Raw genomic sequence first — 12099 nt, forward strand, 5'->3', positions numbered from 1 at the left:
TCAAAATGAATGGCTCACACTGAAATAAACCAAAAGAAATGGTCTTAAAATACGTTTTATGGGTGCATTAAAACTTACATGGTAACTTTCCCCAGAGATTCCTTCACCCTGCAACTCTTTGGACGTTGAGTGTGACTGATGACTGATATAAAGGCACATCTATAGAGGGTTTTTTAAATGAACTATAATTAAAAAGTAGCAACTTCACATTTTTTTATAACAATTACAATTTTTATTTTATTACAATTTTCTAACGTTTACACTCATTTAAAAAAAAAAAAAAAAAACTCCAGAATTACCATGTAGGGACTGGTACTTTAGCTTCATTTAAAAAAATCTTGGGCCTTTGTGGTAAAGACAATACATTAAACAATGAAATTACAACTCCTATTTTTGACAGAAAATGTGACTCATATATTGTAGGTAGAGTTAATTCTGCTTTTCTTTTTAGTCATCACTACCTCTGCTAAATCATGTTCACTAGCTGGAATGAATCATACATGTATTAAAAAAAAAATTCTTTCAACCTCCTCGTCATGATCCTACAATAATCACCACATTAAATCTACTGTAGCCCTTTCACCAACCTTAAAAAATGCAAATGTGACCTGCACTCCAGCTGGCATAAAAGTTAAAAGAATGTTAGCAATCATCTCACTCCCACTCATCCCTGTGTTAACCACAGGCTTTCCAAGGGAAAAATATTTGGGCAGCAAGGCACGTTTCACGAGAGAATGCATGAAAAGCATGAGTGGCTGTTTCTGCACTTTAGGTGGGTGGTTGGCACGGCATCATAAGCCATGCTGTAGTGTATCAGCTAATGCTTTCTCATGTAATGTTCAGAGTTCCTGGCTTTAGTGCGGGATGCAGAGGCATCAAGGATATCCCAGAGCTGCGGAACACAGAGGCATAGCAACTCAGAGACCTTACATGAACTGAGATTTGTACCGAGCTGTGATATTTTCCACCCACTTTGTATCAACAGAAAAAGGACAGAGATCTGAAACAGGAGGCGCTGGTAGTCTAGCAATTGAGGCATCCCTGAGGAACTGACCCTGCCCCAACCCTGACTTAACATGTGCTTATTTGAGACCTCATGCAGCGGGCGACTGAGACAGAAACCGAGCTGTTGGCCAGCCCAGCCAGGAGGGTAAGGGGAGGGCAGAGGTCCTGCAGATGGGCACAAGAGAGTGCGGGAAGTCCACGGAGAGGACAATGTGGGGAGGGTGGGGCTTGGCACCAGTGTTCACCCATCATGCCATTCCACTCCCAGGACACTCGACTGTGCAAAGCACTGTTCCAACACTGTAATTTGGACTAAAAATATTGGACTTTCTTTCCTCCTTCCTTTTTTCTAAATACTGTGGCTACTTTTTTCAATCCTGTGGCTCACCAGAATGGTCGTTCGACCCTATCAAAGCGTACATGTGCAGGACCTCTCGCTGACTTGTGCCCATAGATGTCTTGGTTGCATGTTAACAGTGTGATAATGTGACTAATGTGACTGGATGAAAATGTCTGATTAGAAATATTAAAGAACTCGTGCTTTGTCTGGAGTGTGTTTTTATTTTGAAATCACTGTTTGCTGTTCATTGTTTTTTGCTGTTAATGTTCAGACACATCCTGTGGTTAAAGTAGCAATTCATTTGGATAATGAGCAGTGTTTGGACAGCTCCAATCCACCTTAGGCCATTTGATGCATGAATCACAGCATGTTTTCTGTTTTTTAAAAACACACCTAATTTTGTATAACCATTATCTTGTGATGCAATGGGAACTGCCCTTAAAGTAAAATGTCATACGAATTCGGATTTCACAATATACATTTTAAATATTCATTCTAGAATAACTTGCAAAATCTATGGGAAAATCTATACATTGCCAAATCATGTTAGGAAGTCATTCAAATGTGCACAGCTATGGTATGAACTGTGTGTAAAGTGCCCCTCTACAGCATGACACAGCACATTACAAACAATGTTTTAACAGAGGTAGTTTCAATACAAGTTTTGGTATTTTCTTTCAAGTTAAGTGAAACCGTAAAGCATGAGAAGGGACCCCAGCTTTGTAATCTGCACTGTGCAATATATCATTAATATGCTGCAATGTTACCCTCAGGAATGCCATGTTTGTGGGTGTCCTACCCCAAAAAGTCCATTGAAGAGACCCAAACCTTGTCATTACAATTCCAATGATAATGACAGCTTTGAAAGGCTCAGGGTTATTTCAGTTTTCTCTCCTCACTGTCATAGTAATTACCTTTAAATTTAGTCTTCAAACTCTGTTCATGATGCCAGAGGAGAGAGCGACCCTATATGATTCAGTTTACAGTAGCTACACCCAACACTTTTGCGATATCTACTTTTTTGTTTGATGAATAATCTACACCGCCACTCTCAAACTCCATGCAGAGCTAAACAAGATAATGGAGAGAATTTAGTGGTTTTGCGCTTAAATTACGACCTGCCCTAACTTTACATTGTGTCTTTTGGATGAGCTACTTGGAAGGATGTAAGCCAGCTGCATTTACGTTGATCGTTGTGGTTTTCCCATAACTACGGCAAAAAACAACAGTGGGGATGGCAGCAAGTAACACATAGTTCTTTTCAGGACAACATGGACAATACTGCTGACAGGAGCCAAATGTATCTCATGTCATCATGTGGGTGGAGATCATGTGCAAACAGATCCTGTTTGATAGAGCCCAGCATGAGAAGACTGTAATTACAAGACAAGTGACAAATACAGCCATTCTGTGTCAATCCAGAGGCTGTTGAACAGAACAGACATCTGTATCTTATACAGTGTCCCACAGCGATTAGTTATTGGTTAATTGATCAATTAAAACCAAATGCAGGAGAAACTCACAAGCACTCCCTTCGCAAAAGGAGAGATATGAAAAATAAAACAGCAAAGAAAAGTTTAAAGAAGCAATAGCTGATGATAGATAAATGTGAATAAGGGAAGGGTGTCTCATTGAGCTGGTGATGATTTGTTCAATGATTAAAACACACTTGAGAAACTCTTGAGAAAGAGTGTGCCAAGCCCAACATATTCTAAAGGCTATTTGTAGGTATTCTGAGATCATCAATCAATGAGTCATCTGACTGAATGAATCACCAACAACTTGTTATTGGACAAAAAAAAAAATCAGACACTTGCTGGTTCAGTTTCTCAAATGGAAGGATTTGCTGTTTGGTTTATATAACGGTAACTGGCAAAGAAATGCAATGATCACCTTGTACTGTTATGAGGGACTGTTTTCTTTACGGACTGAATAATTTATTAATCAATCAGATTATTCAATAATGAAAATAATTGTTAGTAAGGAGATGGCACTAAGAAAATCTATATTATACTGAATGTTGATATTTCAGAAGGCTCACAAAACAAGTGAGCAGATTTTAAATTAAAACTTTATAAATGAAAAGGAGGCAGTGTTGCTATCCCCACAGCACAGAGCAGAGACATCCAATTTTTGTAAAGAATACAATGAGTATAAGACACTGAACATTGTGGGGACATACACTAAGAGGGTTAGTTTTCATGTTGTTAAAATGTACATGGATTTTACAAGGTTGGTGATGTATGCATATTTATTTTGTGTTAAATTTGGTCAGCATTCGTGATGCAATAATATCTTTGTGCATCTCAAAATATTTGTATTTTTATTTGAATTTTATTTGTATTATCCAGTATCTTACTGTTGATCTCTGTAGCATACTTACCCGTTTATTATACCTGTACATAACTCTGTGTGTGTATAGACTACAGTTAATAGATTAATAATTATAATGAGTACTGAGAATAATAATTATTTCCAATGTTCCAAAATTCAAATAAAGCAGCTACAGTCAATGCAGTATTGCACTAACCATGAATACTACCAAGCACAATCATTGCACATACTTAGAATTAGAATATGGTTGTAGTCTTTAGAGTTAGTTCAGTTTGTAGTTAAGATTTTAGTTATTTATGTTTTTTATTACTATATGTGCTTGTATCGGGATCAGAACTATAAATCTGTCTAAATGGGTCAAACTGAAATTAAATGTTCTTAGGATATGCATAAACCAAATGGTTGAGTTTATGCATTTTACAGATAGTATTTATACTCGCAAACAAACCTGAACAAGTGTGCATTAAATAAAATACAAGCACAGAAATTTGACCTTTTCCGGCTACCGCGTCTCCATAGCAACAGCACCACACAAACAGCCACAGCGGGGTTACACAGCAGCCTGCTACCGTTACCGTTGAGCCAAACTGTACAACTCCCCGGGGCAATTACCGTCTAACTTCTTAGACACGGGGTGGTTTTGTGTCTTATTTTGGCCGGTAAAAGGTAGCAGTGATGCCGAAGAAAAAAGTCGCCAAAGTAAAGAGGGCGAAAGCCGGGTGAGTGCGCAACCTAACATTTGTATCTACTCTTCCTCTTTTTTTTTGTTTGTTTGTTTGTTTGTTTGTTTGTTTGTTTGTTGTTGCATTGACGTTCAAATTCTTCGTGTATTTTGTCACAGGAAAGGAAAAAAAGAGGGCAAACAGGAGTCCAAGGCGGACAAGGAGTCGGACACGGAGAAGGCCAAGGCCAACGCGGCTCTGTGGGAGCTGAGGTTAGAGGTCACCGACCGGTCGCTCGTGCAGTACCGGGACGCCTGCCGCAAGTTGGCGCGAGCCAACGAGGAGCTGACCAACCAGCTGTACCGCGCGGAGAAAGACAGCATCGACATCACGGGTTTTCTGAAGAGACAGGACGCGGTCAAAGAGGAGAAGGTAACGTAAACCTAGGTGTGTGTGTGTAAATGAACGTGACCCAATGTGTTTTATTATTCATCACTGCGAGTGTATTTGTTAACCTCGAGGAGCTGTGTAGACACGATTCATATTTCGCTGCCTTAATGTTGTAACATCAATATGCTGTCAACTTATTGTTGGTAAACACATAATATTGCTGTCACTTATTTGTTGTAACCACATTCATATGTTGCATTGCTGATTGTTGGTGAACAGCATCAATATGTTGCCTTATTGTGTGAACAGCATCAGATGATGCGTGTTGGTAACACATCAATATGCTGGCACTGTTATTGGTTGGTAAGCAATCAATATGTTTGGCACTGTGGTGTTGTAACCAGTCGGAGACTGATGTTGCCACTTGTTGTTGTACACATCAATTAGTTGCGTGCACTTATTGTTGACACGATCGATATGCGTGGGCGACTTTAGTTGTGTGGTTAAAAGAACACATTTCAATATGGCTGTTTGTAAACAATCGAATATGCTGAGCCAAGTATTGTGTGTAATAGCATCAAGTATGCTGATTGTGTGTGTAACACATCAGATATTGGCTGGGGCCAAGACTTCATTGTTGTGAACACATGCGAAATGCTGCCAACTTATTGTCTGTACACATCAATATGCTGTTGTACGAGCACATCAATATGCTGCCCAGCTTATTTCGTGTAACGTCAAGTGATTGCTGCACTTATTGTGTCGGTAATCCGATTCAATAATGTTGTTGTAAACGATGCGGAAATGCCCATTATTTGTTTGTACAGCATCCATATGCTGTCACGGCTGTATTGTTGTAAGAAGACCGATCAATATGCTGGCCCTTGATTTGTTTGGGGTAAACACATCACTGATGCTGTCAGCTTTGTTGTAACACATCAATTATGTTTGGCATTATTGGTTTTAACACATCCAATATGTTTCCACTTAGGTGGTTGTAACACATCAACTATGCTGTTGGGTAACATCAATATGCTGCCACTTATGTTGGTAACTCGAATATTGCTGCCATTTTGTTGTACCATCAAGTATTGTTGCACTTATGTGTAACACGATCAATTATGCTGTACCTTATTGTTGTAACATCAATATGCTGGCATCTTTTGTTGTAACACAATTTCAATATGCTGTTACACATCAAATATGCTGCCACTTATTGTTGTAAACACATCAATATGCTTGTCACTTATTGTTGTAACACATCAATATGCTGTCACTTATTGTTGTAACACATCAATATGCTGCTGAAAAGCCTCAAAAGCCAGGAGGCCCTCGCACGTGAAGAGCAAAACAAACTGGTGAGTTGGTTTTAAAACACGGCCACAACAAGAAAAGAAATGCGACTTGCGTTTTTTCGTTTGGAGCCCGCAGGAACATGCTCAAGCTACCACGTTCATCGTAGAATCCTATATTATGATTTACTGTTCACAACTTAAACCTGTAGCATCTCAAAAATGTGCTGCGCTGTGTCTCAACAGCTGTCTTGTGTGTAATTATGTTGACACTTATTATGTAAGAAAACAACAAGAAAACAAAGCGACCATAAAACAAAAGAAGAAGAAGAAAAGAAAAAAAAAACCTCACATTCCTAGTTACATGGTCTAATGTTATTTTTATTTATCTCAGTGGCCACAGGGAAAAAAAGCACAATTTAAAAGTGCTTGGTCGGGAAAAGCCAGTCACACTGTTGATCTTGATGTGTTAACCATACCTCACACAGATCCTTACTCTAAAATGCCAGTGTAAGTTACATAACACACACCAAAGGGACTTATTTTGGCTCCTTTTATCCTCACTGACCTCTGCTGCTTGTAGTTAAGATCAAGCTATCAAACTGACATGACAAAATTCAAGTGGCTTTACTAGACAAAAAAACTTTTGCTTCTTTTGCTAGCAGCTGTTTTCCATCTTGCAGCTCTTACTTCATGCTGGTAAAATGGAGTCCAATAAGCTTCTGAGGAGGAAAAAAGAGGCATGGTCTGGACCGACTTGAAACATCCCTATTTTAGACATGTATGGAACCGTCACATATGTCCAGTTACGGGGAAAAAATACTGTCGTGTGGTTGACTCTAAAGATGTGACTTTAAGACGTGCTGAAGTGAAATTGTGAGGTGATTAAATAGTTCGTTTTGTAAATTGACTTAGCTAATGGAAAGTACTCCATCAAAGGCACTCGGGGAACACGAATGCCCTGGCTTTTGTCTTAAGGAGAGACCTGATGAAACTGGAGGGTTGAGAAACTCAGTCAGCCAAATAATGATTCAATAAAAGCTTTTCCAACGGCAGTTTCTGCACAGCGCGAGGAACAGACAGACGCGTGCAACACAAATCACTTTAGACTGGCAGATATGTTTTGAGTGAAAATTGCACGTGATGCAAACCAACTTGAAATAAATAAATAAATATTGTGGACTGGTGCATTGACGTAGATGAATGTATACAGAGTTATGTGAAGAATAACGATTAGGCCTGAAGTTGTAATCAGACGGTTGATAACCTCTCATTTAGTCGTCATGTACATGTTTGTGGGTGCGTGTTTTGCTAGTCTCTCATGACTTTGGTCATTTTGTCACATTTGTGCTCAGACTGGCTTTTCCACAGTAGCATCTTGAGGTATTTGGCCTGACTGATCTGCACAGAAGCTGGTTTGCAGAAGTGTATGGCCTCTGTGAACTTTGGTATAAAAATCTTCATCCCGGACTGATACAAGCAGCACATATGGGAACTTTGCAGAAGCGTCAGCGTATAGAGGAGTGGACGCGTATTTTCAGACATGCATTAAATATGTAGAATGTTATTCGTTGTGTGCGTCTAATTATATGATTGGTTTTGACAGGTTGGAAATTACACACTTCAAATCAATGAGATGCAGGAACTGTTCAGAAAGAAGTCCAGTGACTTTAACATGATCCAGGATGGAATGAAGAAAATTAAGGAGTTTCAGAAGAGGAAAGCCCAGATGGAGCAGGAGCTCAGTGATGTGAGGGGGGGAAACGCTGTATAACGTATTAGAGTGATTGATCCTTTTGTCAAGATGTTAATGCTGACAATGACCGTGACCTTTTTGTTCTGTAGATGAGAGAAAACATGGATGTTGCTGACAAAGAGCACAGGGAAAACCTCAATGAAATGGAGTACCGATTCCTCCAAGAAAAGGTATTGTCAGGTCTGAAAGAACCACCTAAAAATGTCACAGATAATGACTAATAATGAGGTGATGTCACAGTGAAATATATATCGGCTTTTAAATAATATATCAGCCTGGCTCCTGTTCATGGACATATAGAAACTTGTCCCTTGTGAAACATCCGGTGAGTTTGCAAATTTCCCTGCAGGTTCGCCTGGAGAAGGAAGCTGAGCAAACTATATCCCTGGTAGTGGAGAAAGCCCACAATGAAGCCATTGTGTGAGTGTTTCCACTGTACTATCTAATTTTATTCTTTAAGCTGCTCTTTGATGTGCTCAGGAGGCAAAGAAAAAATACTTTACTCACAGTAGTGTTTATGTACATTTATATTTATATATATATATAACTAGAACTAATGTTGTTTTATTGACCACACTGGTTCGTCATGTTCAGATAGTGTACATCACCGAAGCCAACGATCACATCGTCAGCCGCCCCAGAATGTCCTGCAGGGAGGAGAGTGTAATGCGTGTGTGCAAAAACCAGAGTTTATTACTTTAGAGGCCATAAGACATATATTTCACCATTGCTATGTTTAGTTATTTTTTACAGCTCATAAAACATCAACATTGATACTGGTGTGGTCCTGCTGGTTTGGTCTCAGTGTCAGTAATTGATTTCATTTTGAGCGCACTCAATTTTCAGCAAAACATGTGTACTACGCTCTACAACTTGTGGTTCTCAACCTTTTTAGTGTCGGGGACCGCCAGATGAATACATATCAGGCTGCAGAACCATATTTGACAAAGATGTAGTCTTATAAGTCTGATAAGATTTGGTTATTCTATGCCGTGGAGTGTGAAACCTCTGAAACAGAATAGTCATTCATATACATGCTTTCATTGGGCTAACTTTGAGACAATTCAATATTTTTTCTGACCCACTTACCTACATGATCAGAACTTTTTATTGACTGATCAACAGTTTAAAACATTTCAAGCATTTGTTGTATTCTACTTTGAACACAGGTGGAAATAAATCTTAAACACGTACACATGATGTCTGGCATAAAATGAAGAATCATAGGGATGTTCATACTGAGAGACAAATCTCTCAGTGGCTTTTTTTGTTTGTCCTGTAAACTCTTTAGGCAGTTGGACGATGCCTCGCGCTCTGTGTTCAAGGAGAATGTCCGTCTCAACGAAGCGCTGAAATATCACATAAAGGAAGCAGAGGAACTGCAGAAATTGACACATTCACTGGAGAAAGAAAATGCCTTGCTGGAAGTAGACAAGGTATGTTTGGAGCATAGGACAGTAAACTGCAGTGTTAGCATTAGGAACCGGCAGTCCTTGGATAGGGACCATTCATCTCCATAAAGTCATTTTCAATCATTTCAGTTACGAAACACTTGTCAGATCTGTGCAGAATATATTTCAGGTGGTTTTTCCCTCGTGTTGTTTACTTGTGCTGACCCTGTGTATTTTGCTTGTGGTCCTACTCCAACCCCCCCCCAACCTCCTGACTACTACCCAGCCTCTCAGTGGTCAGTGGTTGCGGTGAGTTTCCACTGGCGCATGGGTTCAAATTTAGTGGCTTCTCCTTCGCAGGTTCCTGGCACTGATTCTTTAAGACAAATAAATATTGGGCACATTAATCTTACCTCTGATGATGACAGTAAATCAGGAGAGTAAATCCCCCTTGTTGAAGCTTTGGCCACTCACTCAGCAGCACAGGCTAGCACACAAATCATTATCTGTTCCATATTGGTATAAAAATAAAAGGATTTTCCAAAGGTAGCTCAATGTCATCGATGTTCCTACTCTCCTCTTCTGTCGACTCACCCAGAACACGATTGAGTTGTTGGTAAAGAAGAACGCAGCTCAGATGGAGGCCCAAAAAAAGGAAATATCTAAACTGAGAGCCAAGGTAGCTTCCCTGGAGGAGGCCCTAGAGCTAAAATCTGGGGAACCTGAGCGAGAGAAGGAGGAGGAGAAGGAAAGGACCCTGGTCAGCATCCAGGCCAGCCAGGTAGAGCTGGAGAAGCTGCAGAAAGTGCTTGCCATGCGGGAGAGGGAATTGGGACACATCAAGCGGCTAGCGAGCACCATTGTAGAGCAGCGCACAGAGCTGGAGCTGTTCTTCCATGAGGCTGTGGCTCAGGTGAAGCAGGAGATCACAGCCAGCAGGCAGCAATACAAAAAGGAGGCACTGCACGCTTATCGCTGGAGGCTGAGAGAAGCCACAGCCGGAAAGCTGAAGTTCCCACCCATCCGCACCTTTCATAAAAGCCCCCACAGTACCAACTCTGTCCATTCAGACCTGGAGGCGGCTGCAAGGTGGTAGGTCTAATTCCCGTGACTTCTACAACTGTGTCTTTGTGATATTTTTATTTCCTCATGTTTATTAGCACCAAGTAAGCTTTAACGCATTCAGTGGCCATTAAACCCCAACACTTTGGATGGTTCACCTAAGTATCACCTCTGTATGAAAGAATTTGTACAAAAGCTTAGAGGTTAACATTCATTTGGATTTCATCCACCTGTTTTTAAGGCCTCATCAACCTGGCAGCAAAGTTCAAATCTCAGATCTGACTTGGGAGCAGAAGGAACAAGTGCTCAGGCTTCTCTTTGCTAAAATGAACGGGCAGAGGGAAAGGTAATAAAACCTTGTAATGATTGGATTATGTTTGTCTTAGCGAAAGATTTGTTGGTTGCTTGTTTATCGCTCATTGACATCATCCTAAATAATACTGTACAATCCACTTGTAATCCCTCAAAATGGACTGAACCTTCTGGATGAATTACTGCTGAACAACAAAGCGCAGTGACACCAAGCACTAGTTCAGGCTGAACCTCTGGTGACTCCTCCCTCTTTTTAATGTTTTAAACAGCCATTTTCTCAGCAGAAGAGGATACCATAAAACATCAGTTAGGCTTCAACCAATTTTCTTTTCCATCCAGCTGCTTAAAAAGAATGAAGAAAGAGTCTGGGCACAATAGTAAAAATAGGCCCAGCCACAGAGTCGTGTGCTTGGAAACAAACATCTGGTCACGTCGATTTGCTTTCAGCCCATTGGCCCCTCTTCACGTGCACTAGCAGTTTTATTTTGTTCTTTGAACGCTTGTGGTCAGAGAGCAGCTGGTAACATGATTTTCAGAAAGGAGTGTGCAGGGGATCTGGATGTATGGGGGTATGGCAGGCAGGAGATGTGTATTCATGTTAACAGTGGTCTGGAACCTAGTCCAGCAAAATAACGCAGAACATTTGGCGACTCCAGAGTCAGAATATCCAAGTCCATGTGCATTGTGTTGACCCAGAGTAACCCCTTTCCAGGACAGGCTGCAGGCCTAAATGAATAGACACCAATGTGCTAAAACATGGCTTTTCACTACGAGGTACTGTATTTAACTGCAACTCTGCATTTTTCCTGATAGGAAGGCCAGCCAACATCTGGCTTGGTCTGCCTCCTCTGAGAAGAAGAACCTTATTGACAGCGATGCAGCCGGGTAAGACACTAAAGGAATGTACGAGAATAAAAGTTGATCCTCATCCTTGCAATTACGAAGCCTGTGCAGATTTATTGGTCCCACATTCCATGTTTAGCTGAAAAAGTTTTGGCTGTGAGAACATGAGTGCCTACATGTGATTTATCAGACAGATGCATTTCAGCGTTGCATAATGATGCCTGTCTTCCAGAATTAGGGAGGAGCTCTCCCCAGCGACCTTCATCACCCAGGCGCCTGAGCCCGTTCTGCCCTCCAACCCAAACAGCCTACCGGATATACACACCACATGACCTCTGTGTGGCCTCTACAATGCATACTGCACAGTGGATTGTTTGCCTCTGCTTTGTGCGCTTCCCACAGAGCGTCAATCATGTGTATTCAGAATACAAGATGTTTGTTTGTGCTCATTATAAATATCTTTCCATGCATGTATATATGGCTTGTGAGTATTCTTTCGTACATGAAGCTTGTTTGAATTCTGTCACAACCCATTTAAGAGGATCTGTTCCCTCAGGTCACAATTACTTTCTGAACACAAAGTGCAGATACTAAAATATGCACCAGATAATACACACAACCTCTAAACAATGATCTGAAGGTGGGTCGGTGGAATACCATGCAGCGTGTCTATGGCAACCGTCATTTATGGGGATTATACACACGCACGCAC

General features: G+C 40.7%; 1 protein-coding gene across 1 annotated transcript; it reads left to right on the top strand.

Annotated features, from left to right (window-relative positions):
• The first annotated feature begins 4215 nt into the window (after window positions 1-4215).
• On the top strand, window positions 4216-11719 carry LOC118336753 (basal body-orientation factor 1-like). Its single transcript, XM_035673443.1, has 11 exons — window positions 4216-4398; window positions 4521-4773; window positions 6024-6089; window positions 7630-7773; window positions 7869-7949; window positions 8129-8199; window positions 9071-9215; window positions 9769-10262; window positions 10474-10578; window positions 11358-11429; window positions 11620-11719. The coding sequence occupies exons 1-11, from the start codon at window positions 4355-4357 to the stop codon at window positions 11717-11719; spliced, it is 1575 nt and encodes a 524-aa protein (XP_035529336.1). The 5' UTR covers window positions 4216-4354.
• Window positions 11720-12099: the final 380 nt, after the last annotated feature.

The sequence above is a fragment of the Morone saxatilis genome, unplaced genomic scaffold (assembly GCF_004916995.1).
Source record: "Morone saxatilis isolate NCDOM2014 unplaced genomic scaffold, NCSU_SB_2.0 Contig3, whole genome shotgun sequence".
Taxonomy (NCBI): Eukaryota; Metazoa; Chordata; class Actinopteri; family Moronidae; genus Morone; species Morone saxatilis.